A 27500-nucleotide genomic window follows, 5' to 3' on the forward strand; every position below is an offset into this window, starting at 1 on the left:
GGAGATGCGGCTACTACTTATGGGCTTTGACAAGGCCAAGACGCCATCGAAGCAAAGTCAAGTGGCTGCTGGAACTATTAGGGCCCGTGATTCATTGTCGCCCGAGCGCCCTGCTTCGAATGTGATGGCAGGGTTTTCCTTCATGGAGAACGATCGTCTTGTTCAGATTCTTCTTCGTAGTATCCGGTACGTCAATCATCTACAGCAACTGGAAGGCGTGCTTGAAAAGCACGGAGACTTGTGTGCTTCTCTTCGTGGTGCAGTCGTTCAACTCGACCGTGCGCTGCGTGACTTTGACACTCAAGCCGACCAGCTCTTAACTGGCAACAACCAAGGTGTCGACGTGCACGAGTCTTCACGAGTTTACCTGTTGCTACAGCTACTACTTGACTTGATCGAGGCACTGCGAGTAGTCAAAGATGAGTCTCCACTGGCCGAAGACACGCCCATGCTTCTTATTAAGGCCCGAGATCTTGTACGAGGATGCGTGAAGCAGTTCTTCGAAGCCACTGAAATGGCTGATCGTCTGTCAAGTAACACGGTAGAAGCGAGTCGTCGAGCGAGCGGAGTCGTCTCCATGCCTGATGAAGTTGACGTCGAAGAACAAACCGACACTACAGATGATTCTGTCGCGCTGGGGTCAGGGAACAGCGTAGTAATGGACGTCAGCAGTGACAACTGCTCGCATGGCACTGGTGCGAGTACTCTACGAAATGTTGAGGAGAAGAGTCAGTATGGTCTGCAAGTTCTCAAGCGCATCGAAGAGAAATTGTCAGGTACAGTTACTGACATGGCCGACGCCCCACTAGTCCTTACAGTGGAGCAACAAGCGTCGTGGCTTATTGACGAAGCCACCAAGACAGACAACCTCTGCGTCATGTACGAAGGATGGACGCCGTGGATTTAATCGCTGCAGAGGTTTGTTTCTAGTTTTTTTACTGTTCAAATGAACAAGGTGAGTCTCTAATGCTGACAAAAACGCACTGTATTGATGACGAGCAAGCAAGACACCGCACGAGTTCTTTGTTCTTGATGTCGCCTCCATCACCCTCTTACCTCTGTCTTGTGTGTGGGTCTAGTGGAACTTGTACTGAATCTTCTTGTGCACCTGGACCAAAAACTCAACGTACGACACGTCGTTGCGTGTGCGATCCTCTACAAGAGCACTCATGAAGCGGTTGGCACGCCAGTCGTTCTTGGTCAGGATCTCCAGCGGCTGCGAGATGGGAATCGTCGAGTTCACGTACTCCACCAGCGAGCGCAGTCGCTCACGAGCACTCATCCCGTCGCCCTCGGGCGGCTCAGTATCCAGTGTCTCAAACAAGGTGAGAGTCTGCTCGGCTGTGTCAGCATGGTCCACACCAAAGAGGTCAAGCAGCAACTCGGGCGAAGCCTTGGGGCCAATGTAAATGTAGCAGCACATGGCCGAGTGCAAGAGGAAAATGCCTTCTTCGTCCAGTTTCTCAGCAGTCGGCGGGAGTTGCGGAGGCAGAATGAACTTGCCATCTTCGTCCAATGTGCAGCAGTCATCTGCCAGGTCGTGGACACTGTACAGCTTCGGGTAGACGGCTGATACGCAGAACTCTACCGGTAGACTGTTAAGCAGTCCCATCATCAAAACTCGCTCGTCTGCACGCACATCGATAAATCCACGCGGTGGGTTGCCCACAAGGTTCCCACGCAACGCACGACTCTTGAGCGTTGCCAGTGTGTATAGAGGCAGCAACTTGAGAGATTCCGGTAGGATAAGTTGGCCCGAGGATGAAGATGAAGCGCAGAACTTGCGGTAGTTGAACAACACAGTCACACACTGATCAACCAGCGACTCCTTGACAGCCATAGGCGTCGCACGCATGAGCTGCTTGTCCACGAACTGCCGCGCTGCCGAACGTTGCCACACAGAACACGTGGCGTCCAGATCGGCGAACCGGAACACATTCGACAGCAACGGCTCCACTTGCAGCGCCAAGTTGTGTACGCGCACACAACGCAAACCATCGCTACGCGTGTACAGTAGAGCTGCTTGGATGTATGCGTCGGTGCTCTCAGCAAGAGGCTCGTCGTATGCGAACGTGACGCACATCGAACGGTCCTGGTCGATCACCGCAAACTCCATCTCATCTGTCGTAAAGGCGTTGCCACGCGCGTTGAAAAAGTTGCCGTACGAGTGCTCCACACGCAATCCGGCACTACAGCGCACCTTGAGCACAGCTTCATAGCCACAGTCACGATCCACAAGTCGCTGCAGCATACTGGTAAGATGATGACGATTACTTGACTGCTCCTTCTCGAACTGAGGCATGTACTGCACACGACCACCTGTCATCTCACACACACGACCCACATCGGCCAAAGATGCAAATGTGTTGGCAACTGAGAACACATCCAGAGAAATATGATGCTCAGCGCACTGTCGAGCCAGAATCTCGTACGCGTTGTTGTCCTCGGGGGTGTACAGATCCACTTCCTTCGTAGTGCCGTATGCGCCGCTAACTTCTTCGCGTTTCACTCTGCCAATGCCCATACGAGGAGCTCCAGCGTGAAGCAACACCACACGTCCTCCTGACACGGCCAGAGCGTCAGCCACACTCCATAACGCAGCACCTGACACAGCTTGGTTCTTTGTAGTGTTCTCAAACGAGCGCGTGATGACTTCCGATAGCTCTGTGATCTTTTCTGACGCAGCTGGGTCCTCCATGGAGACCAGCCAGCTACTAGGAGGTAGTGGAGCCACGGGATCATCAATATCGGGACAAATGCTCATCGAGATAGACGACGAGCCGTTGTCCATACGATAGTAGTGCACGGCCGTGTCGAACGTCACAATACCAATCTTCTTGCGCTTGTTCTGAGCCATCGACGGCAGCAGATACTGAATCGACTGCAAGGCACTAGTAGCGAGCCCAGTCTGGAAGGAAAAGAGAGACACGTCGAGCACAAAGACAAGAATGGGCTCTTGCGGCGGGCGGATCGTGTAGGCTGCAGGCACAACATACTCCACCGAGCCACGCGACAGCTCTGCACGCTCCTGGATATCACGACGCTTGCCGTACTGGTCCACACTGCAGTAATAGTCTCTCGGTGTCTCGTTGTTCAGCTGACAAATGTTGCATACGAACTTGCGTCCACCCTGTATAAACTTAGTAAAGGAGTTCACGTAAGCAGCGCAGCGTGTGCATCTCAACGGGCCACTAGGGCCAAAGTCTACCAGTGGAATTGGCAGCTCGTCTTCTTGCAGGTCTGCAAGTGGACAGATAACTGCGGCCAGCGGTAGGCCACATTGTTTCAGCAAATCTTTGTTGGCAGGAACATGGTTCAGCGTCGGTCGGATGAAGCGCGGGTTGCAACAGCCTTCGTCCACACACACATAGTCACTCGACGCAGCGGGAGGCATGGTTACGGTGTGGCCACGAGCTACATACTGCACACGCTCGGCCGAGACAACAGGACGAGGGATCTGGGTCGGGTCAATACGCTGCTTCGGAGCTTGAGTCGCCTGTGGCTGCTGCTGTTGAGGATATCCTCCTTGTTGCGGCTGGCCATACGCACCTGGAGCGCCAGGTGCACCAGGTGCACCGTAAGGCGCAGCACCACCCGGCCCGGGGGGTCCTGGGTACGGTCCTGCATTACGATTAGGCTGAAGATATGGCGCAGCTCCTCCCTGAGGAGGTCCCTGCTGTCCATTAAACTGTGGCGGCGGCGGGCCTTGCATCTGGCCACCAAGCTGTGGAGGACGGGGGCCCGGCCGGCCACCGTGTTGAGGTAAAGCGTTGTTGAACTGCTGTCCTGGTCCAGGAGGACCCTGCTGGAACTGCTGTCTCGGTGGCCCTTGCGGGCCAGGTGGCCCTGACTGGAACGAGCCTGGTCCTGCTGCAGGTGGCGCATTCTGGAACGATCCGGGAGCGGGTGGGCCCTGGCCTGGGTAAGCACTGTGTCCTGCAACACCAGGTGGCCCGCGGTTCACCTGTGGTACGCCACTGTTTGCTCCATCGGACGGCGGACCTGGAGGGCCAGGCGGGCCAGGCTGCTGGCCAGGTCGGAATGAACCTTGAGAGCCTGGAGCAGGCGGGCCGCCAAATTGTTGGCCAGGCCGGAAGGAGCCTTGAGAACCTGGGGTTGGCACCTGCTGCACGTGGCCAGGGAAACCTGGACGACCTCCAATACCTGAGTGGGGAGCTTGAGGCTGCTGAACACCTGGGAAGCCGCGGGCAGGTAAACTTCCTGTTCACGACAACATGCTGAAGTTAATTATTGATGCAGGATATCAAATACTACATGATGGAACTACCCGTGGGCTGTGACATGGGCTGCTGCTGGTCGTACTGCATGTTGCCGTATCCTGCTGACGTAATAATGTAATGTTAGCGGTGAAAATGGCCACGGCGACAGGAATTTAGGGTGCGTACCAGCATTAGGAGGCGCGTATCCGCCGCCACTGCGAGGCGCCTGCTGCTGCTGGGGCGGAGCCTGGCCGCCATAACCACGCGGCGGGTAGTTGGGCTGCTGCATCTTAAGCGGCAGGAGGAACGTCCGATGCCCGACGCTTTGACTTCCACGTGTGCAGCGGGGGTGCCAAACGGTTTTGACGGGGGAAATGATCGTAGGATAAATCAAACCGGTTTTGATACGGTGATTGGTACGGGGATGTCTAAAAATTGTAATGGACCACTATTCGAATAGCTCTAGATTTCTTAAAAATAAAAAAATAAAAAATTTCCGGTAAACTCCTAAAAAAAAAAGACGCACGGAGTTTACCTTTGACGGCATAGTTTTGCTGAGCATGCGCTATTTTCTTTTGAGACAGTCGGTACTTTTCCATTTACCCCAACATTGTGAAATGACCGCTATTTCTTGCTGAAGGTGTAGCCTCTGAGCCTTTCGATTTTCACTGCTTATGGCCACAGGTGCTACTGAAAGAAAGAGCCTTTAAAAATGGGTCAATCGAGTGACCTTGAATTTATGAAACGAGTCAGCCAAATTGCTTTCTTCATAAAAAAAAATTAAACAGCCGTGAAATAGCGCACTACACTCTCTTGTGTAGGCCTCAGCGTTTTCGTGAGGAAAGTGCCTCTACAATGTAGAGTCTGCTTTAACACAACTTTCGATCGTGATTTCTAGCATCATAACAACGTCCATCTCAATTCAAGAATCTTGAAACCTGCCACGTCAATCTGTTCTTGGCGAACCAGTGCCTTCCCTCCACTGCCAGTGGCAGTGCCACTGGGCTCCAGCCACTCAGTGACTCGCAGGGTTCCACTGTGGAGCCCAGACTTGGTGGTACCAATAGTATCATCGATCCCACTGACGACACCAGCGTCAGGCTCCACTGAACACCCTCCTTCAGAAACAGCGCCCATCGCACTGGACCAGTGACTGGTGGCGACAGTCGCCCAAGCACCTCAGCATACGCAAGGGACCCATGCATTGCTGCCTCCATTGGAGGCGGCCGTGCGAGCGCCGACAGCCAGCAATACACGACTGTCACATCAACTGAAGGTAGCCGGGCATAGATCGGTCGGGCCGGGCCGCTGAGTCACCGTCGTGACAGCGGCCGTGTCAAGCTCACTGTCGGCCTTGGAGTGCAGGACGGGCCACCTGTACCCGCGCCACCAAAGATGATGTCAAAGTGTCATGTCGCATGGCTTTACCTCGTACCTAAGCCGAATCACTAATCATCATTGGTCAGCTCGACGGCGCGTCGACATCGACGTTTCCATGGTGATCCAGGCAGCCATTCGGTGACATTAGCTGAAAATCAACTGGGTTGACTCGACACCATTCTTGAAAACCCCAGTGACCTGCGAAGATGGACGTGGAGAACAGTCTTTTGACGCGGCTAGCGGCCAACGGGCCGACAATGAGCGACGCTCCCATGCTTCTGATGGCTGTGGTGCTGGTGCTGGCGCTATCTGGCGTTGTGTCCACCGTCTCGCAGCAGCGTCAAAAGCCCAGCGAGGACGAGACGCTGCAGGGCCGTAAGCTCACGCGTAAGCTTAGCAGCATGGGGCTATCGACGTTGGTGACAGAGACACCTACAAACTTGTCCATCCCAGTGTCTGTATTAACTGTCGAAGGTCATCTGGCTAAGGAAGACTACGTCGAGCGCCTACGTGCGCGTATACTACACGACGCCTTCTTCCTACGCTGGCGCAGCGTCGTACGTGGTGACTACAAGACAGGCGTCTACAAGTATGTGGAAGTTCCTGGCTACGACGTGGCACAGAACGTGGTGGAGCACACAGTTGAAGAGGGAGAGACCACGATGTCGTACGTTGAGTCGGCGTTAGTAAACACCCCGCTGGACTTTGACAAGCCGCTCTGGGAGATGCATGTGATCCACGACCCCAAGGGCAATCCTGGTAACACTAGCGTCGGCTGGAAAGTGCATCATTGTCTCGGTGACGGTGCTTCGCTGGCTACAGCCATGGCCAAGCTCAGTGACCAGAGTGAGCTCTTCGACGCCATGGTCGAGAAGCGCCTACAAGCCAAGAAGAGCCCAAAGACCCCCAAGCCACGCAAACCCGTGACTCAGATCATTAAAGACATTTTGGTCTTCCTGTACGTCTGCATCTGGTCGGTCTACGTGATCTCCTATCACATGTTCGCACTCGTGACTCGTCGTGAACCGGCCACCGTCTTTAAACGTCCCGGCGGCAAGCAAAAACGTCTGTCGTACAACATGATCTACTCTGTGAATGCCACTAAGGCCGTAGGTAAACACTTCCGCGCCACAGTGAACGACGTGATGCTTAATGTCGTAGCTGGTGCCATGCGGAAGACCATGTTGTCTGTGGGCGAGTCTGTGGCTCCAACACTCAAGGTACGCTGCGCTATCCCAGTGGACATGCGCTCCAGTACAGAAGTGATCCGCCACACTAGCAACCGCTTCTCCTCTCTCGTCATTGACCTGCCCATCGGCGTTGAGGACTCTGCTCAGCGTCTGCTCCAAGTCACGGCTGCTATGAACGATGCCAAGAATTCACTTGAGAAGTTCTTCGTGTACTGGTCGACCCACCTCGTGTCGATGTTGCCAGCGCCGCTTATGCGCTTGATCGTACACTTTACTACCAGTCGTATCTCTGTGGCAACGAGCAATGTGCGTGCTAGTGTCGTGGAAGTGAGTCTATGCAAGAGTCCAGTGTCGGGCTTCTACGGGTTCGTGCCTCCACCGCCATATGTGAACCTTGGAGTAGCCATCTTGTCAATGGGCGATGATCTCGGTCTTAACGTTCTTGTGGACCCATGTGTCGGTGTCAACGCGAAGCAATTCCTGGAGTTTGCGAAGGAAGAGTTCACTGCACTGCAAGAATCGGTCGCTGCTATGGAGGCAAATGCCGGTGACAAGAAGACAAAATAAGTTGCAAATGCAGATGAAAGCAACTCACACTTCTCTCTGTGGATAGAGGCTACAGGTTCTAAGTTGTAGTCACTACTGTCTAATTGAGGAGACGGCACTGTCAAAAATGAAACGTTAAGTTGTATGCTACGTTGGCTTGATTCACATCTTTTTAAAACTATTTCTAAGGTGTTGCGAGTATTTATATGGTGGAGATTTTGCAGTTGATCAGATCGACTTTAGTCCAGGAGTTCGGTCCGAGGAATGGAGATTGCTCAAATTCCGACTCAGTGTGTCGATATTGTTGAGCCTGTCAATGGTGTGCCTCTGACAGAGGGGAACCCGACCGATCCTGTCGGCAATAACCACGCAGAGTCACAGAGCACTGCAGCAGACGATAAGACACTCGAACCTGAATTGGCTTTTGCCGAAGAAAATCGTCCTGTTGCCATTCTCGATGCATGTACCGACATTAGCAATGGTGAAGAAGGTGTTGCATCCGAGATTCCGGTTTCCCCACGCTCGGGTCGTTTATCTGAAGGAGCTGAGGTGGTGACACCGGCAGGTACAGTCGAGGCGCCTGTCGGTGCGAGCGATACTCCATCAGCAGAAAGAGAAGAGAAGGAAGCCGAAGCTCCTGCGATAAACGTCAACGATACTGAAACAGAAACGTACGTCGTCGAGCGCGAGCCGCATCACGAAACAATCACTCCGTCCTCCGTACAAGCCACACCACCACCAACCTCCACCGAGTCAACTCCGCCGCTAGCTTCAGCCCCGTCGCCTACAAAGAAGGCGAGCGAAAAGAAACAGGCCAATGTAATGTGCTTGAACCATGGTATACCTGCGTAATCTTTGCTCTAACCTGGGGTTTCAATTTCCGCAGCATGACTCCTTTGCAAGTGAAGAAGTCTTGAACAAAGTGCAGAAATTCCTCACGCTTCAGGTACGCCGGTGGTGCCTCTCATTTAAAGATTCTTTTACGTTTTCCTACGCAATTATTTAGATTGTGGAGAATCACTGCAGCTCGCACACGAGAGAGATTCACGAATGTAAGTCGGATATATTTGTGTCATGCGGTGCTATCGTTCATTGTATTCTTCTGCAGTCGTAGACAAACATCTTAATGAAAAGCAGCGGAGGCGTTATATTGCTCCACTGCTAGAGCATATCGTACAGAATTTTACACTCGAGGCAACCGCTAAAGGCGAAGAGGTTTCCATCGACATCCAGTCGAATGTCTGCCTCATCGAGCAAATGTTTCTCACACTTGGACGACGTTCACCGCTCGAGGACATGTACACGGCAGAGGAAGAAGAGATGCTAGATCTACTCTTCCATAGCAACAGCAGCAACAACCTCCCGCTCGAGAATTAATCTCTTCCTTCTCACATGCAGAATAAAAAAAATGAATTGGTTCATACGCGTCGTCCCTATCGTACCTCTTGCTTAGTCCTCACAATGCTGAGCGGGGACTACCCGGACAACCTTACCGATTCCTTTCGCTTGACCGTCACGGAACACGAAGCGCATACCTTTCTTCAAGAACTCTGGCGAATGGATGAAGCGGAAACGCACAAGTGCTCGGTCTCCAGTGCGAATAACTTCTTGGTTCGATTCAATCGAGATGATCTCCGCTGTCTGCCGAATAGTCCGACAATTGACCATCGGCTGGTAGCCAACCGTGACGGTCGTTTGGTGGTGTAGAATCACGACTCGAGCCTCAAACACTCGTGACACGTAGTCGTCGACTTTGATTTCAGGACTCAACAAGATCATTCCTTTGCGGAACGTTAATCGACTCAGCACGAATTTCTTGTTGACGGAACGAACTGCCACAGCTGCAGTTTGGCCCGGGACGAGCTCCTTCAAAGGCATATACATCGACTCCATCGAGCGCACTGTAACCTTGTGGAATTGGCCATTGTAGTCGGGTCCAATCTGCAGTGCATCGTTGACTTTGAAGCTTCCAGTCATTAACGTCCCGGCCAAGATAAATCCAACGCCAGGGACTTGGTACGTCTCGTCGATAGGCATTTCAACCACGTCACTGACAGAAATCGCCTTCTTCTTTGAATCCCCGGCGCCGGTTGAGGTCGCTATTGTAATACTTTCCTCCTGATTCATCGACTTGGTCGTCGCAAGCGTCGAGGCTGACAGTCCAGCCTTGAACAGCGCCGACGGAGACGTGTCACAAAGTATCCGACGGAGATTTTCCAGTCCGTCGCCTGTAACATTGGAGATCGGTAGAATAGGCGTAATGCGGTTCGATGGGATACTCTTCGCTGCTGTCACCGCCTGCTCCGTCGTCTTGACAAGCATCGCCATCTTCCCGTCTTTAGTAGAAACAAGTGTTAGTAGCTAATACTTTATCGTACTATTCGGGCAACGTACAGCGTCGTAATGCCTGACGAACAGTGGCCAACGTTTCCTTGGCCACATTCTTGGGTGCAATATCGATCTTCGTCAACGCGACTACGATCGGAATCTCCAACTTTCAGCAAAGATAGCGTCAATATCAACTTACAATACAAAAAAACCACAATAGACTCACCGCTACAGCGATGGCCAGGTGTTCCTTGGTCATCCTCTTGACACCCATGTTGGCCCCCACCACGACTACAACCACATCTGGTTGCATACCCGTGAGTCCGAACACTGTCGTCTTGAGATACTTCTCGTGGCCGGCCAGGTCGATTAGTTGGATGCGCTTGTGGGCTATCTTGGCCAGCTCCCCCCAAGGGATAAGCTTACCAGCTCGCTTGGATAAAATCTGCTCTCCTTGTTCATCAAAGCCTAGATAAGCTGTGGCCACGCTGCTGGTACGACCTGATTCGACCTCATGTTTGTGGCGGAAGATGGCCTGGCGAGAGGAGCCTCGGCCGTCGTCCAGCTCTCCCTTGATCAGTGTTCCGATGAGACTCGACTTGCCACTGTCAACGTTACCCACGAAGGCCAGACGCAGTGTGCGCAGCGTGTCTTGGTTGGTTTCCGGGGTCGTTACTTTTGCCTCCTCGTCCTGATTGGACACGTGCAAGTCTTCCTTATGGTCGACGGCTGTAGCGTCGACGTCAGCTGCAAGGCTGAAGCTGTTCCTTCGCTCATAGACCTCCATGGCTGCTGGAGAGTTGCAGAGTGGCGAGTGCGGGACGCGGCGGCGAGGAGGGATGACGAGCTTTCCTTGTTGTTGCGGTCTTAGCTGCTTTTGGATCTACGTCGCCTCGCCCCGTCGAATCTGATACTGTGAGTGTTGGTCAATGGGTTGAAGTTGATGCTCGCAAAAGAGCGACAAGAAAAAGAGTGTGGCTGGAAGCACATATATATATTATCCTTCACTCACTAATACCAGAGGTTTTGAGATAAATGGCACACCCGCATGATCTTGTCTTTCTCGGCTTCCCATTGGAACCCTGCTATTGGTGATGATCTCTTCGATCCGCTACTTCACCAGACGAATGGTAGAGGTTATTCCCCACAACAAGAGCGAAACATGACAAGCTTGTGCAATTGCCACGAAGCTGGACTTCAATAATACCGAGGTGTAGATCGGGGAGAGCACAAAGAACACCAACGTGGGAGCTGGAAGTGCCAACGTATCCTACGATACTTGCTGCTTAGTTCTTTGTTCTCTATTGCCTTCAGAATAAACCCTCGTGCTCTCTGCAGCGCAAAACCCAAACCTGTTCTCCGTTGGCTCCTCGCACTATTACATGTAATAGGCAAAACTTCCAATACATGTACATTATTGGCCATTTGCAACCCGGGTTGTATTTCTTGAAATCCGAAGCTACGATTGGCTGTCTTCTCGGTATCAGCCAGATCTGAGGTCGATACCGTGCCTAGATGTGGAGTGCCGTTTGCAACTATCGTTGCATGTACGGTAGCGTGAACGGTCGACTTTTGCAACCCTAGTATACAAATTTCAAGTCAAGTTACCTATAGTGAAGCTAAGTCACGGCTGCAAACGAGAGGGTACACAGCTCGTATACAAAAACTAAGTCATGGTTGCAACGTGAAAGATTCAGTTTGAAAATACAATCCACCACAATGAGCACTAGCCGCTACAAGGCAGAGCTCGTAAAGTTCATGTCGTTCAAGGACGACAAGGAGTACACTGCTAACCACGAATTCACGCCAGCGGACCTCCTCAGTATCACGCCTGGACTGCTGTGCCGCTGGATGAACACGCGGGCCTACGGAGATTCAGAGCCAAGCGAAGACATGAGGCCTGTTCACCTTCGGTCGAGCACGCTGGAGTTCGCCAAGAAAGCCATCTCAGCGTACCAGCCTAGGATCAACGCACCATGGGACCCCGTGGCCAAGCAAGGCAATCCAACACGCTCCGATGATGTCAACAAGCTCATAAAAAGAGTCAAGCGCTTTGAAGTTCGTCGGGAAGGTGCTGAGTCAAAAGCTCGTCGCTCTTTTGAATTTGATGAATTCATGAACGTGTTGACGCTGGTAAGATCGCTGCATTCACGCTCTGATGAACAACTCATGGTTAGCAGTGTTTTGACACTGCAGTGGCATATTGTTGCTCGCATCGACGACATGATGAAGCTTCAATTTAACAATTTCACTCACAACACTCAGTACCCGTCTACTATTCTATGTCAAATGCGATGGTCGAAAAATATATCCGAAGAGAGAGACGCTCCGGAACAGATTGTGGTTGGTAGTATGGATCCCAGAATGTGTCCCCTGCTCAATCTTGCAGTATACATCGAGGCAACGGTGAATGTGGCAAGATCTTCTTTCTTATTTGGAAATCCAAACGATGGAGATCGAGTGGTGAGGCGTTTTCTAGCTGATACAATTAAAAAATCGGAATTTAAGTCGTTGAAGACGGGAAAGCTGGGAACGCACAGCTTCCGTAAAGGTGCTGCTACTTATGCGACTCGTAGTGGTGTATCTAAAGACTTTGTCAATCGGCGAGGACGGTGGAGAACTCGCAAAGGCGTCGTCGACGTGTATATCGACAACACTCAGCCTTATCCGGACGCATGCACCGCCGCAGTCCTTGCTGGTCCAGCTGGACCTTGCTTTTACTCGCTGAAAGAGGGCATGCGGTGTGTCACTACACCACTTCTCGTCGACGATATTGCTCCAACAATTAAACAGGTCATGGGAGAGCCAATAGCAAAAACATTGGCACAGGTGTTACTGTGGGCTGCGCTGGAGACGGATTCCAGCTTTAATTATTGTCTTCTTCCGGAAAAGCTGAAAAAAAGAATTTTACGGGCTTACATTAACGCCGGTGGAAGTACGAATTTGAATCCGATTCAAAGACAAGAATTTTATGTCTTGGGGGACGGGTCTCAGCTCAATCTCGTCGTTATTGACAAAACGCAAGAAGTGGAATCTGGTGTTGGTAGTATTGTTTCTGCAAGAAGTGCATTGGTAGCGGGCTCCAATGGACAGGGGACTCAACGTGAAATGGCTGCTGTACAATCTCAAATAGCGTCTGGCCGTCGCTACATGGCAGAGGTTATGAATGAAGTACTGCGGTCCCGAAGCGAGTCACATCGAGAGATGCAAAAGATACAAGCTATCTTGAGACGGATAGCCATGCAGCCGTTCACACCTCGTACTACTGATGGGCACGGAGTACCGTATCCACCAACAAACACTGCTCAAGGTGGATTTCGTGGACAAAACGCGGCACGTCTTTCAAAGAGACCTAAAGACCTGTATGAACTTTGGCACGAGTATCAGCTCGGATCCGGTGGGCTTAAACCAGCCAAGGAGTTTACATCCATTGAGCGAGGCGCAAACAAGTTCGCCTACTCCAGGCGGAAAGTCTTCTGGGATGTTATTTCTCAATTGGTTCGCTCTGGACACACTAGCGACTCTGCAATAGATAGAGTGTATCAAACGTACGGTAGGAATCTCTCTGTGTCTAGTATTTTAGTTAAACTTCGTACAGATCGTAGACGTGGAGGACATCCAAGTCTGCGATTGTAGCACTTCAACACGGTTCAATTCAGCCAATCAAACCTTATCCTTCGAAATATTAGCCTATCAAAACTATGGTTGCAATCCAAGTTGCATAAATGACCAATATTTATACACCTCAAACCATAAAATCGGGAAAAGAAAAAGTGCGATTAAAAAAATGCAGACTTTTATTATGCTACATATATTTTTGTAATACCGTATCGTCTTAGTAATAGGCGACGTTTGGTCCTAAGCGACAGCCAATAGGATGATCTGAAAAAAAAACAGAAGGTGAAAATTAACGGTCACCTAATTTTAAGTATTCAAGAAACCAATTCGTTCCTGCACACTTAAATCAGGATGGCACGGCCAGCCATCAAGGGCACGGAAAAGTAGCGCAAACAATACAAGCGAGTTCGTGTTGAGTATGACCACAAGAAAGAGATTATCACCTACTTAGATGCAGGCCATACGCCTAGTGAAGCTTTGGACTACTTCTACGGTACTTTGACCGGCAAGGAGCGACGATCAAAGCAGCAACTTCTCAGTAAATGGCGTGGTAATGATGCGACGATAAAATTGGCTTGCGAAAGCGGGCATATACGCCACCTCAACCTTCGTGAGCGTGGTACGGCAACAGTGCTATTTAAAGAGGCTGAAGAAGACATTGTTCTGTGCATCAACTCTCTTAGAAAGGACGACGCGCCGGTATCGCGCACGATGATGAAACTTAGGGGTTTGGAGGTGGCAGAGGACTGTGGACTTACGGAAGATCAGTTTTCGGCGTCCCCATCATGGATAAAGATGTTTACACGCCGCCATAAGCTGTCTCTACGTTCCAAGACGCGCCAAGGGAAAACAACCCCTGAAGATGCAGCGCGAGTCTTCAAGAATTTAGGTCAAAGGTACTGCAAACAATTGTTGAACAAAAATGTGTCCAGGTGTTTAATGCAGACCAAACGGGTAAGTTCGAAATTGTATTTTTCTTATTTTTTGACTTCATGATATAATAACGTTTTCGCTTAAAGTAGCCGTTTTTTTTAGTACGTTCCTAAGCGAACAATTACAGACAAGGGTACGAAGACGGTTTGGATTCGTTGCGGTAATCAGGACAAACAAAGGGCGACAGCTATGTTACTCGGCGATTCAAGTGGAAACCAATTTGACACTTTTGTTTTGTTTAAAGCCGCACCATCCAAAACAAAAGGCAAGCAGAAAGAAAATGACAGCTTGCTAAACGGGTTTGGTACAACAGTTTGGCGCGAAATCAAAATACTTCAGGATAAAGCTCTCTGTAAAATTTACGGCAGCAACACGGCATGGTGGAACGAGAAACTTTCGATCAAATTTTTGGAGTATCATTTCGCTTACCGTGAAAATCGTCACGAATATGTGCCTTTACTATAAGACGGCTTTAGCGCACATTGGACCCAGACCGTTCATGACTTTGCAGCCTCTTTAAATGTTGTTCTGCTCAAGGTTCCCCCCAAGTATACCTATGTGTGTCAGCCTGCTGACATCTCGTGGAATCAACCTTTTAAATGTGAGCTTCGCGCACTGTGGATTAATTCTATTAGACAGCAACTTTGTACATACAACAGCGGTAAACAAGAGCGACGTCAGCGCAAAAACTAATTGAAGATGACATTTTGCTTGCTCAAACAAAACTTGATCAAGAAAATGCGAGTCGGAAAGTGGCTACCCTTAGAAAAAACTCGATGTGGAAACGTTTTCGCTGGTGATGACGGAACGGATCACTTCTGGCTGGTCGAAAATTGTCGTCTAAGACAATAATTAGTGGTTTTGCGAGGGCAGGCTTCCTTACTGATGTTCGGGAGGCCGACATAGAAGAAGATGTCGTCGAGCAACTTGACACTATTGTTACCGAACTAGAGCGCTACAAAATTGCAGAGGAAGAAATCACTTCTGACGATGATATAGGAAGCGAATGCAGCGGTGCTGAGAGCGATATTGATATTGAGGACAAGTAATAAATACCTTTGCATTTAAAATGTTTATCGTGTGCTTACCTATGATCTAAATCGTCACTTTGTTTATCTTAAAATCTTGGGATTTGAATTACTAACTCGTTACAATCCATGCCTGCCCATTGTCGCCAACGACTAAGACGAAACAGGTAACCGATTGTTTTGCCTAATTCAACGGCATAATCGATCGATTAATAATAATACTTCGATTTAGAAACCCGAGCAAATCGGTTGTGTGTGCGAGCACCATAATATCTCCAGCCAGCTCCTATTTATACTTTCTTTACCAAATCTATTAATGGTGCCGTACTCAATTTATATAGCAGCCCACTTTGACATCGGCATTCGAAGAGTCAAGTGCACTATGCCGACGCCAGTCCGCGTTCACGTTAAAATCGGTGAGATTAGCAAGACAGCAGAACTAATGCGGATGTGGATAATGCAAGTTTTGCGCCATAGGAAGGACAAGGCTTTATGGAGTTCAGTACTGAAGTAAAGGCCAGCGTAACTGATGCCCTGCGGTGATACAAGTCGAAGACTGGGCGCCCGACCCAAACATCAACATCAAACCCGGTCGAGCTTCACGTCAGCGTGACTTTACAATGATGACGGCGGCTGCGCGTGCAAACCACCAAAGACGATCACAATGCGCAGGGCCTTTTTTGGTTGAAGTGCTCACGTTTGCCGCCAGGAAAAGCAAACACCTTCTGCCCCTCGCATCCAGGAAGCACCGGCAATCGACGCATTCCTAACCGACCGTCCTAGTGTCCAAGTAGGAGAGATTGCTCGTACACATTGGCCTGGGACACAGGCTCGCCAACCTGCAGGCACCAAGTTAGCTGTTCCTGATACAGCCACGTTCGCCCAAGCTTAGCATATCGATGCAATGCGTGAGGCCGAAGGTGTTGAAGCAGAGCCTATTTATTGAGCGATGGCAGTGCTCATTAGTGGCCCCACCGAGCTCCCTATGACAGTTAATGTAATCGAGTTCCGAGGCATTTTAGGACTACCAAACCACAATTTGCTTGCAAGTGACGTGTCACTCAACGCATTCGTCCCACCGCCTGAACCAGACGAAGACGTGTTGGACGCCAGCACATTCGTCCCACCGCCTGAACCAGACGAAGACGTGTTGGACGCCGAACACGTAAGCGATTAGGCACCACAGAATGTTAAATTTCTAAGACAAAATGTTGTATTAAAAAAACAATTTCGCTTCGTTTGTTAAATCACGATTGCTGCGAAGGCCACTGGAAACCACCAAAATTTGTATGCATCACGCTGCGTCTGTCCCAGATTTGGACCGGGCGTGCAATTGCTCCCTCAAAAACTGGAGCTCTTCCTTTCGAATTTGACGGCCTTGATTTTGCTTGTTTTCTTCACTTGGGTCTTCATGAAGTCGTTCACAATTCCAGCAGGTGTGCTAATTGTTTTCCGTTGCTCAATTACTGAATGATATGTTGGCACTGTATTTGTAGGAATAAAAGTTAGTCACTCTGAACGGCTGCTGTAGGAATGTCCTAAGTCAAACAACACAATATCAGTGCTGAAAAGAGCAACAGGACATACGTAAGTAATTGATGAAGTGCTGTTACAGAACTGGTAGTGAATTAAATGTATTCTTGGTATCTGTTGGCAGGATGTAGGTGTTCTTACTGAGTTCCAAGCGCGTAAGCTCTGCGAATGGCGTGGGCTAGCTCTTCCACTAAATATTCTAATGGGTCACCTTGGATGAATGCCACGCTCCAGATTTACACCCCTTCTGTTTCAGATAGATGGCACCCTGCTACTTGGCCGACGCGATGCTCTTTGTAGGTCTTTCCTATGTCTTTTACGCCGAGCTCTTGGACTACAGGCCATTTAAGGGGCCTACCAGGATTCTTTTTAAACAGCTCAATCAGTCGATCGACGTCATCCATTTCCGATTCACGCTGTAGCGCCCCGACAATCGCGCGCGGGCGTCCAGGATGCCCACGCATCGGAATTGCCGCCATGGCTAGCCCAATCTTGATTTTTCCTGGCAAGTCCAGAGACGCAATCACGTGTGCACATATCCACCCCGTGTGCATGTAGTTTTTGCAGGTGCAGCGGAGAGCACTACGAACAGCTTGAATCTGTAAAATAAGAGGAATTATTATAAAAAACAGTTATAATTTAAGTTTAGCATAAGCCCGTAAGAAAACTCACATCGTCGTAGTGCCACTTAGCACGTTGTGTCAGGGGGATTCATGTCCTCAATTAAACGATCATCCACAATGACTTGCTGCAAGGAGAGAATTTGCACCTCCGCCGTTTCAATTGATTCCTCTTTGCCTAGATTCCCCGTCAAAGACTGCTTGAAACTGCCACACTCAAAGACAACATGTTAGAATATCAGCAAGATGAACGCTTACAGCCACTCACAGATTTGTACGCTCGATCGTCACCTTAGCAGCGGCCAAGTTACTTGTAGCAACCCGCATCACCATTGTCCTCTCGCTGTTGAAAAAGATTCTTGAGCGACCAATTGTTTTCGCCTTGGCAATGTGATTATTACTGGGGTGAAGCAACTTGTCTTTTGCTTTTATGACGGCTGCGGAGTTAAGTGGCCCTGCATGCCAGCAAAATAATATTAATAAAAGCTAAAAATGATAGTTAATAACTGAGCAATTCCCACTTACCTTCTGTAAAGTGACGGTGTTGATCGAATGCAAGATTAGTAGCATCATACAGAAGGACTCTAGGCGATACAGAGTTTAGGACCGTTATGGTCGGGGCTTTTTTTGCAATCCGTAACTATGACTTTTATCTCACGATGATGACTTTCGATAGGCTGTTGTGTAGGCAGAACGCCAGGTATTGTGGAGCTATTTACACTCCAACGCTCCCAGCGTGGTGTCAAATAAACGTTTTGAAGCCACAATGCCAGCGCATTCTCGCCGTGCGATTCCCAGTTCTTAATTACTCGCTTGGACAGTGATATAAACTGTTTTAGTGACCTGCACTTGTGGAGTAGACGAATGTGAGGCTTAACTACGTCTTTGATGAACCCCTTTCTTTTCTCGAGTCGGATGTGCTTGTTACATTGACGTAGTAGATGCTCATAACATGTGAGAATCTCAGCAGCAGGCCATACCAATTCGAGTGCCGACGCAATTGCGTCCGAGTGATCTATGCTTGCACTGTGGATGCGCCCGTCCACATCGATAAAACGTTTTGTGTACTTCACTGTGGTGCTGACGACGCTCTGTCAAGCTGAAGCTCGCTGAAGGTGACAGCGTGCTGTCACCTCACTTCTTCAAGCAGCACATGCATTCACTCCACTCGAGCATCATCAGCTGATGCTCCGGCGCCAACTGCCATGGTCGCCACTACATGTTGTGTATGAAGACGGAAAGAACTTCAAGCCTGCGTGCCATGGACACGCAAGTTGCTGATGCTCAAGGAAGGAGCGAGCATCACCATGAACATCATCGGTGGTCCTGCTACAAAGGACCGCAGTGGACGACTAAGGAGTCTCCTAGGAGACCAGCAGTAAGTTCTAACTCTTTAATATATCTCACTTTCCAATTCACCTTCCCAAGCCCAAGTCCCCGGTCTCGTGATATTCACTAAAGCACCAAACATCCGTTCATACGCTAATGTGCTCTCAGTGCGCACAAACATCTAAATCCATGGACAGAAGCGTTGAGCGCGTCCTGGCCCGGAGCGCTCAAGAGAAATGCCACCGCAATCTACAAGAGTCCAACCCCCAAAATGGATCTTATAGGTTCCATCCGTAGATAAAACTAGAGTATCACCTTGGTCTCGAACGGCCCGACGAACATTTTGAAAAAGTGCCCTTGATGTCACTACCAAACCTATAGAAGAGACCGAGACTCCGTTAATTTCAACATAATGTTCAAATTCATCCAAAACGATCATAGTGTTCATTTCAGTAACGTCGTTTTCATCCACGCGAAGAACGTCGGCACGATCCTGGCAAAAGTCTGGTACTTGTCCAGCTTTTAAATGTGACAAACCTGGTAATTTCCCAGCCCTCTCCAGCTTTCTTTTTGAGATGAGTTTTTACGGCTCTCCCTTTTTTTGGTCTCGGGTATCTATGCCAACATACTTGGGTCTCGAAGGTACTTAAACATCATCATGTTGCGAACACGACCAGCAGAGACCCCAAGTTTCAGTAGTGCGTCGATTTTCGGTTTGATCACAGGTGATATACCTCTAGTCCGTAAGTTGACAGCGGCACCAGTGTGTTGGCCCTTCTGGAGTACCTGAAAGCGCATTCCTAACTCACCGGCGTGGTGTGCGATTGGTTTAATGCTGTGATGGCAGCCTTGGTGTGATCGGCACAGGCATTCCTTGCAAACACAAAATGTCGAGGTATATCTAGTTTTGTATGTGTATACAAACTCATTTAAGCGGTGTAGATTCTTTTCTGCGTCCTCCTCAGTGTCGAAGTACCCAACTACTAACGTATACCGATACTTCAGCCAAAGTACTGGTATTCATAGACAGAGCGTCTTCTTCATCACTGTCGATGCCGTAGTCGAGGGAGGAGTCAGAGTCTTGTTCTTCATCATCTCCAGTGTCACCTCCGTCGGGAATGATAATGGCGCTGGCAATGGCAGCTTCGTCGCTTCCGATGCTCCCCACAAAATCATCTCCGAGGTCCAACGCTTCTTCAACGGAATTCCTAGCGCTGGACATGTCTACATTGGACGATCTGGTCGTCTTTAATGTCTCCAAACAAGTTACATCAAAGGAGCTGAGTTGGGCTTCACAGTGTCGGTTTGTAGTATTGTGCTCTACGTCGTCAGGTGCGTCTGTAGTTCTGCACATATCACCGTCGGCTGACGCGTTCGTGCTATACATGTCGACGTCATCATCTGCGGCAAAAGGGCTTTGTACGCCTGAATTGCAAGCCACGTCACTATACTCCAAGACCTCGGTAACATCGCTGTCATTGCTGGGGGAGGCCCCGGCCGACTGCATGTAAGCTTGCACGTGGGTTTCACAATGGCTTCAGAGGTGAAGGAAAAAAACAACAGACCGTCATCACTGAAATTATGCTACTCGTAAGGGCAACAGCTATTCATAGCCTTCCAACAAAAGTTCAGACATGGCAACAGATTTTCATACAAATAAAGTACCAACACATCAATCAGTATTCGAGCAACATAAATTAAGATTATTCCTTCCAGCAGAGTTGATGAGTGACTTTGATGAACTGTGCTGCGAGTTCTCAGCTGTAAAGGTTATTGTATTTGTATCCAGTACTTTAGCAGTATCACGGACGTCACCAGGAGACTCTGTTTCAGTTTGATCTCGTTAACTTCGACGCTAATCTGTAAATTTTCTCCCTGAGACGACAGCGTTGCTGTTTTCAAACTATTCTGATGCTGTTTAGCTACCTTTTCCCCTTTCACGTCTTAATTTCTGTCTTTGAGGCCCTGACGCAGTCGTTATAGCTCGGAATACGTCTCTGCTACGCCTGATTTTTTTCCGAGAGGATTGGTCCTCGCGCACGAAATCTTTGAGCAATTACGTCATCCAGCATTTGACAGTTTGTTCGTGTATCTCGGCTTCGAGATGCCCACTTAAGATTTCTGCGACTTTTTGAGCGCTTGCGAATGGGCACTAGCGTGCGGCACGCCTGCTGACGCTGCATTTCCCACTTGAGATCAGCTGAAGCAACAGCTTTCGCGCGTGCTCGCGCCGCCTCATTAGGCGTACCGTATCCGGTCGAAGTTCCTTGCTACCCGCCAGGGTAAGAAGGGGTTATTCGACTATGTCCAAGAGTTGAGAACTATTATCGCCGGAATGGCGGCGGACCCTCTTCCGGAACTCGGTCAGCGTGACCGCGTTCATCGAGAAACTTCGTGTGAGTGCAGCTCGAACAGAGGTGTTCCGTGAACACCATAACGCTTTCGAAGAGGCGGTGAATGTGGCATTAAATGCCGAGCACAACTTCAGGTCGGCTCGACCTGGTTGGAGCGGTAGTAGCGCAAGCTCTTCGAGCGTTCCAGAGCCGATGGACCTCAGCTTTGCTGAAGATGAAGAAGCAGAGCCTTTTGCTGCGGAGCAGCGCGCCGGCATCCGCCGCAGATTTGTGTGCAATAGCACTAAGCACTTGAGGGCATATTGCCCTCTGCGCAAGAAGCGCGTGGCTCCGGCGAGCCAACCCTCCGATTCATCGCCGGGAAACGGCAATTCCCAGTAGGCGCGGGGCGGTCTACTGGGGAAAAACTGAGTTCTGTTGTGCCTCGAGGAGGTAGATGGCAACGGGGCCCAGCCCCGAAGAGAGCTGAGCTCTCTTACGGAAAGTGTGTGTGCAAACTGGGCTTGCTGGTCGTTCGAGCGAGCGGGAAGGGCTTTTCAAAGCCATGGAGAGTCTTGATTGACTCAAAGGCCTCGGGCAACTACGCCCGTCGCTCTACCCTGGAAGGAAGCCAGCTGTATGCTGAGGCACTGGATGTTCCAACGAGAGATGCCGTCTCTGTTCGTCTCGCGATGGGGACGCTGGTAACTATGTCGGAGGTCTCTGTCAACCTTGGAGTGAAGTTTGAGAGCTTCGATGGCGTGGAATCCTGCTCCGTCTTAGACCTGGATGCGTGGTATGACCTCATCCTTGGCATGGCATGGCTAGAGCGCCATAAGACATGGATCGACTGGAAGTCGAAAACGCTGGGTGCGTCGCACCCTGCTCCTAGTGGAGCTTTGGTGAGTCATGAACCCACCTCTGCTTGGAAGCAGAAGCGCTTTTGGCGCGAGCACGAGGCCGAGGCGGCCGTTGTGCTGGACATTGGTATGTCCGAAATTGTTAGCAACGAGGTTGCTGTTTGCCCTGAGGGCGTACGTGGTGCGGCACGCTATCCGCTGAGCGGTGCAGGTCAGGTCAATGACCAGCTGCTGGGTCCTGGTGAGGACGAGCGCGGAGTGGCGCGTAATCCACTGAGTAGTACGAATCTGGTCGATGACCTACCGCTGCGTGACCCGAGGGTCGCGGTCGACTGCTAGTCGAGGCATCATGGGCGTGGCCCAGGAGATGCAGGTGAAGTGACACCTAGCTCACTGTGTGAAGGTCGAGGACGTCTTGGCTTTCAGCCAAGTGTCTTGCGAGACACTGTATCCTCTTCGAGGAGTGATGGTGCTGCTGCACCCGGTGGTGGTGACGGAGATGTCGCCACACCGCCCTCATCCGGCCGGGCTCGGTCGCGGAGGGAGAGGAGAAGAAGACGCAGGGCGTCTGTGACGTATTCGACGTCGGACGAAGTGTCCAACGTGACGAGCGGTGATGCTCCCCGTGATTGCTGTGAGCAGCTGTACACTCGTAAACGGAGTGACGGGGGAGGTAGAAGGCGATACCAGCCTTGACACTCTGCCCGCTGCCGATGCTCTGCTAGAGCTGGACGAGATGCCCATTGCCGAGTTTGGCGAAGCCTTAAAGGCAGGCGAGCTAGCCGAGGTGGTTCTTCTGGGACCTGAGGAGGAGTTGAACTCCTCATCCGTCGTGGACGACGCGGTCCTATAAGACACCAAGAAGGCGCTGAGCGCAAGAAGTGGATCGGCGATCCTCAAAGATCCTTCGGTTCCCTTCTACCCGGTGGTGAAGGAGTATGGAGACGTTGTCTCGAAAGTCCCACCGACGGGCCTGCCTCCGGATCGAGGCGTGTGTCATGAGATTGACCTGGTTCCTGGAACCAAATACTGCGGGACAAGGCAATGGCCTTTGCTGAGAGAGCAGTGTGACGTCATTGACGCATTCTTCCGGGCGAAGCACGCGGCAGGGATGGTGCGTTAGAGTAAGTCTCCGCACTCGAAACCCACGTTCTGAGTCAGAAAGTCGAACGGCAAGTGCTCACGCTTTTAAAAAGCTAAATGCGGCCACTATCCCGGCGCAAACGTCGATTCCTCGTAAGTAAGTTCTGCAGAACCACATGGTAGGCCGTAAGCAGGACAGCCCACTCGACTTGGTCAATGGCTACTACCGGCTGCTCATGAGAGCGAGGGACATTCCACTGACAGCGGTGAGTACCCCGAGCGGTATGATCTGGAAGTGGCAGGTGATGCCCCAGGGGCTGTCGAACGCACCAGCAACTTTCAATCGTCTAGTGACACAGCTGTTTAGGCCCCATCGGGCGTGCGTTCAAACGTACTTTGATGATATATTCGTCTATAGGCGTGCTCAGCACGGAAAGTCAGACGTGAAGAACCACATTGACCACTTGCGAGCGGTACTCGAGTGCCTGCGCACTATAAATTTGTATGCCAACTTGGACACGTGCGAGTTTGGCGCGGAGGAAATACCTTTCCTTGGGTGCTTCATTGGGAAGCGAGGCTTAAGGGCAGGTCCTACCAAAGCCAATGCCATTGTGGACTGGCCGGTTCCCAAAAACCAAATCGACTTACGCAAGTGGCTAGGCTTAGCCAAATACATGCACAAGTACAGCGCAAACTACGCGGAAATGGCTCGGCCATTAACAGCCCCCTTAAGAAGGACGCACTATGGTGCTGGTAGGTTGACCACGACGGAGCCTTTGAGGCAGTGAAGGAGAGCCGCCTTGCTTGGCCCGGAGGGCGTGGTGCATCGTGCATCGCAAGGTCTAGAGGCGGTCACCGCCAGGCTGGAATTGTTCTCCCGCTACGAGAACGCGCTCTTGTAGAACGGCCAAGAGAAGATGGACAAACTTTGTGGTGGTCTACTGCGCAAGCGGCGCGTCGCACCAAGGCTAAAAGTGTTCGGGAGTAAGTGCCCTCGAAGCGGGCGAAGCTCCAAAGAAACCCCGACCAAAAAATTCTTTGACTTATACACAGCATACGGAATTAAACACGAGCAAGACGACCCCTTACATAAAGGCAAATAAGACTGAGCGCAGCTAGCAGCACGACGGCCCTAGTGGTGATGGAGGTGTGGCGGGCGCTACCGAAGGCATCGGCGAGCACCTGGACTTTAATCAAGGTGGTGTAGGGCCGACCCAATGTCCGAACGGAAGCAGAGCCCGCACAGGGATCGCGCGCGTGGATCGAAAGCATGGAGAAAAACCCAGCACGTACCCGTTGGCATCAAAAGGTCCTAGCTGTCGGCTTAAAGCGCTTAAGAACCAGTTTGACATCAGCAGACCACCGGACACCACTGGCCCGACCGGAAACAGAAGAACGCGAAGTCAAGACGGAGCTTCTGGACGATCTCGCAAATTATTAGTGGGCAGAAGTTGGGCGAGGGCTCGTGCAAGTGTGCTTTTTAATGAAGCCGTTCTCGATGGTGGTATCTAACTATTGCGAGTGGAAGCTGGCTGACTTCAGGACAGAAATCCTGAAGTTCTGTCAGCCGAATGGCATCAACTTCGAAGGCAATGACCTCTTTTCTCGAGCTAAAGGACCAGGCGTATCTCAAAGGAGTTCCTGTACGGCAAGACCGGTCACTGTGGCAACTGATGAAGAAGGGATATATCCCCATCACCACCAGTGATACAGTGGCATTGGTATGGGTACAGCCCGCGTTCACTGGCATGTTGGCCACGTACTTGTCTCTGAATGAGCTAGAGTACCGCAACGGAAATTACGTATCTCCAACTCAGCTACATCATAACGTTAAGCAGTAGGGAGCCACAAATTGTTTGGTTGTGCCACACGCCATGTACATGAACGAGAAGCAAAAATGGTCTCCGGCGGCAAGCATGCGATACGCTGCAAGGACATCGCCGCTGTTGTACTCATTTCGTTTGTTCTTTCCAAGTCCAGGTAAAGCCAACTCAATGTACGCTAACAACCTTCAGACAGCAAAACATCGCAGGCGCAGAAGGGAGAATCCTGCCGACACAATTACCCTCAGTCTGGTGCGTAACACAGATTGGGACCTAGCGCGAAAAGTCTTAATTCGTTTGACAAAAAACGTTTGTGAGGCACGATGCTCGATAGGTGTCATCGTTTATGGCGCTACGAGTGAGATGAAAACGTTAATTCTCAAGGAGGCTTTTCAACGTGCTGGATACACGCCGGAATCTGTGAGGTACGAAGAGGTCTAAGCAAGTCTGCGGTGGTAATGTTTAGCTTAGCCGATGAAGTCCACGAGGTACTCCGCCAATTCGGGTTAGAAGCTGTCGAACAATTACAAGTCGGTGACATGCCGCTACGGATTCGAGCAAGAAGTGGGAATGACTGCTGGCAATGTTATTAAACCGGTCATGTCCGCCGCAATTGCCCCCAACTAACATCAACTCAGCAACACCGAGACGCACGTGGATCAAACACACGTCAGACTCCAAGCACTAGTCAACTTACGGTACCTCACAACATGAACGACGCTGAGCGCTGATGGAGCGTGCCATTGAAGCCAAGACGGCCACTGTACACACATCACTAGCAAACATGACGCGTTATTGCAAGGCGGCCGAACAACGTTGTCAGACTCTTGAAAAACGATTAGATGGGATGGATGAGATCTGGAACGCAAGGATGGAGCAAATTGTCGAGCTCGCTCTTGCGAAGCAGACTGCTGCCGCAACACCCCAGGGTCAGCAGCGCAGTGGAGACCAAGACGACGCAATGGGCGATTCACCGAACGAAACAAACATTTGCCACGCACCGAGACCATATTTTGCGTAAGGAGGCCACATACACCAGGTGTGGTCTCCAGAACAAGCAAAATGGGCTTTAAGTAACATTCTGTGGATGATAGCACTGTTTATGACACTGACAGGTCAGTTAACAAGGGCAGCTGTGGTTAAGAACGACAACCTTCAGACCCAATCATGAGCGACGTTGGTAACGCCCGAGGCCTACAGCGAGACTAGCCTGGATATGAACTCCCTGAGTGGATCCGACGACTCCGTGCTAGAGGATCAAAGATGTGCGAATATGGATACCACTACACGGAGAGCGGAGCGAGGGTGTCGATACCGTCGCCGGTGGTGACCTACTCGGTGTGTTATTCCAAGCTCGCGTGCACCTGACCAAAGCACGATCCTTCAGTCCATTCTTCAGCGGGAGCACTACTCGGGGGACTACATCGTCGATGAGTTTCCATCAATGATCGACGCGGGGCACGATATTTGCATTTGTACGGTGAAAATTAAGAAACCTTACGGCATAAAATGGAGGAGGAGCTAGCTGGATGGATACTGGCGAATGGCATTGACCTAGCATTTGTAAGTGATCCCGGACTCCGCCGGTAACCCTCTGAGCAAATCGGGGTAGCGACTGCCGATACCCAACGACCAATACCAGGCCTTCTTCTATTCGGCACCAAACAGATTGCAATGGTGTTCAACAAGGAGCGATGGGATAACAGAGTGAGCAAACGTAGCGTATGTTACTCGCCCACAAGGAGGTCCTTGTGCGTTGCTGTACGGCTAGCCAAAGCGCAAGAGTTATGGATGATTGGCACGTACATTCACTACTCCCCGAAACGGCATCTCGATGAAGTACACGATGAGTGGGCATGGATTCACGAGCGTGTGGTAACGGGCCGGGCTCGGTGTGTTCTGGACATGGTGGCGGGAGACTTTAACACCTACACAGACGACGTGCTAGATAGATCAGGGACCATAGTTCGTTCCGCGAGCTCGCAGGGGGTGAGCCGGCAATTTGCAGCATGGACGGAATCTTTCGGAAGAGTCTCTATATTTCGATCTAGACACCTCGGTATACACACTCCAGACAGGGTACTCGGTCCACGCTGGACGACATTTACATCTCTGGAGAGCACGAGACAGCGATTACAGCTAGCGCGATATGGATTAACAGCGTTACAACGAGCAACCACTCGGGTGTGCCTATGGTAGTCATGCGGACAGATCGTGGGGCGCGGATTGCTTTTACCCTTCAACATGTTACCCCCATCAAGGTTGTTAATACACGGCAGAAAACGAAGGAGGAGACGCAGGTGCTTAGAGAGCACAGACGGACAATGTTACACTCTGGCGAAATCTGTCTTATTGATGATATCGAGGCTGCCACCAGCACACCTGACGAGATACTAGTGTGGCTTGAACAAGCGATTGTCAACCTATACTCCTGTCTCTGTCTGAGCGCCAGGAACCTTTGGGGAGAAAGCACCCATTCCAAACGGCAACTGGCGCGAGCTGTGTGTATATGAGTAACCCGGGCACAGCCCCGCTGCGTCAAGCGCGTATCGTCCTAGACCAAGCATATATTGCTATTGACGACATTCAGGTGGCCGCTGGGACGATATGCTGGCCGAGGTGGGTTGCGTTCCCCGATACGATGGTCGAAGGGAGCTGTCATCAGAAAGGAGCGCG

General features: G+C 50.7%; 4 protein-coding genes across 4 annotated transcripts; 2 read left to right on the forward strand and 2 right to left on the reverse strand.

Annotated features, from left to right (window-relative positions):
- Window positions 1-964: 964 nt before the first annotated feature.
- PITG_13151 (protein transporter Sec24) lies at window positions 965-5357 on the reverse strand (the record flags this gene model as incomplete). The annotated part of the gene is made up of 4 exons (XM_002900625.1): window positions 965-4221; window positions 4289-4342; window positions 4407-4668; window positions 5187-5357. The coding sequence occupies 4 exons, from the start codon at window positions 5355-5357 to the stop codon at window positions 1076-1078; spliced, it is 3633 nt and encodes a 1210-aa protein (XP_002900671.1).
- Window positions 5358-5806: 449 nt separating this feature from the next.
- PITG_13152 (uncharacterized protein) lies at window positions 5807-7486 on the forward strand (the record flags this gene model as incomplete). Its single annotated transcript, XM_002900626.1, has 2 exons — window positions 5807-5917; window positions 5981-7486. The coding sequence occupies 2 exons, from the start codon at window positions 5807-5809 to the stop codon at window positions 7355-7357; spliced, it is 1488 nt and encodes a 495-aa protein (XP_002900672.1).
- Window positions 7487-8785: 1299 nt separating this feature from the next.
- PITG_13153 (GTP-binding protein, putative) lies at window positions 8786-10565 on the reverse strand (the record flags this gene model as incomplete). The annotated part of the gene is made up of 3 exons (XM_002900627.1): window positions 8786-9672; window positions 9731-9830; window positions 9891-10565. 3 exons carry the CDS (start codon window positions 10449-10451, stop codon window positions 8786-8788), a joined length of 1548 nt encoding a protein of 515 aa, XP_002900673.1.
- Window positions 10566-11383: 818 nt separating this feature from the next.
- Window positions 11384-13221, forward strand: PITG_13154 (uncharacterized protein; the record flags this gene model as incomplete). The annotated part of the gene is made up of 5 exons (XM_002900628.1): window positions 11384-12242; window positions 12294-12703; window positions 12758-12912; window positions 13015-13113; window positions 13203-13221. 5 exons carry the CDS (start codon window positions 11384-11386, stop codon window positions 13219-13221), a joined length of 1542 nt encoding a protein of 513 aa, XP_002900674.1.
- Window positions 13222-27500: the final 14279 nt, after the last annotated feature.

Source organism: Phytophthora infestans, genomic scaffold (assembly GCF_000142945.1).
Source record: "Phytophthora infestans T30-4 supercont1.25 genomic scaffold, whole genome shotgun sequence".
Lineage (NCBI taxonomy): Eukaryota > Oomycota > Peronosporomycetes > Peronosporales > Peronosporaceae > Phytophthora > Phytophthora infestans.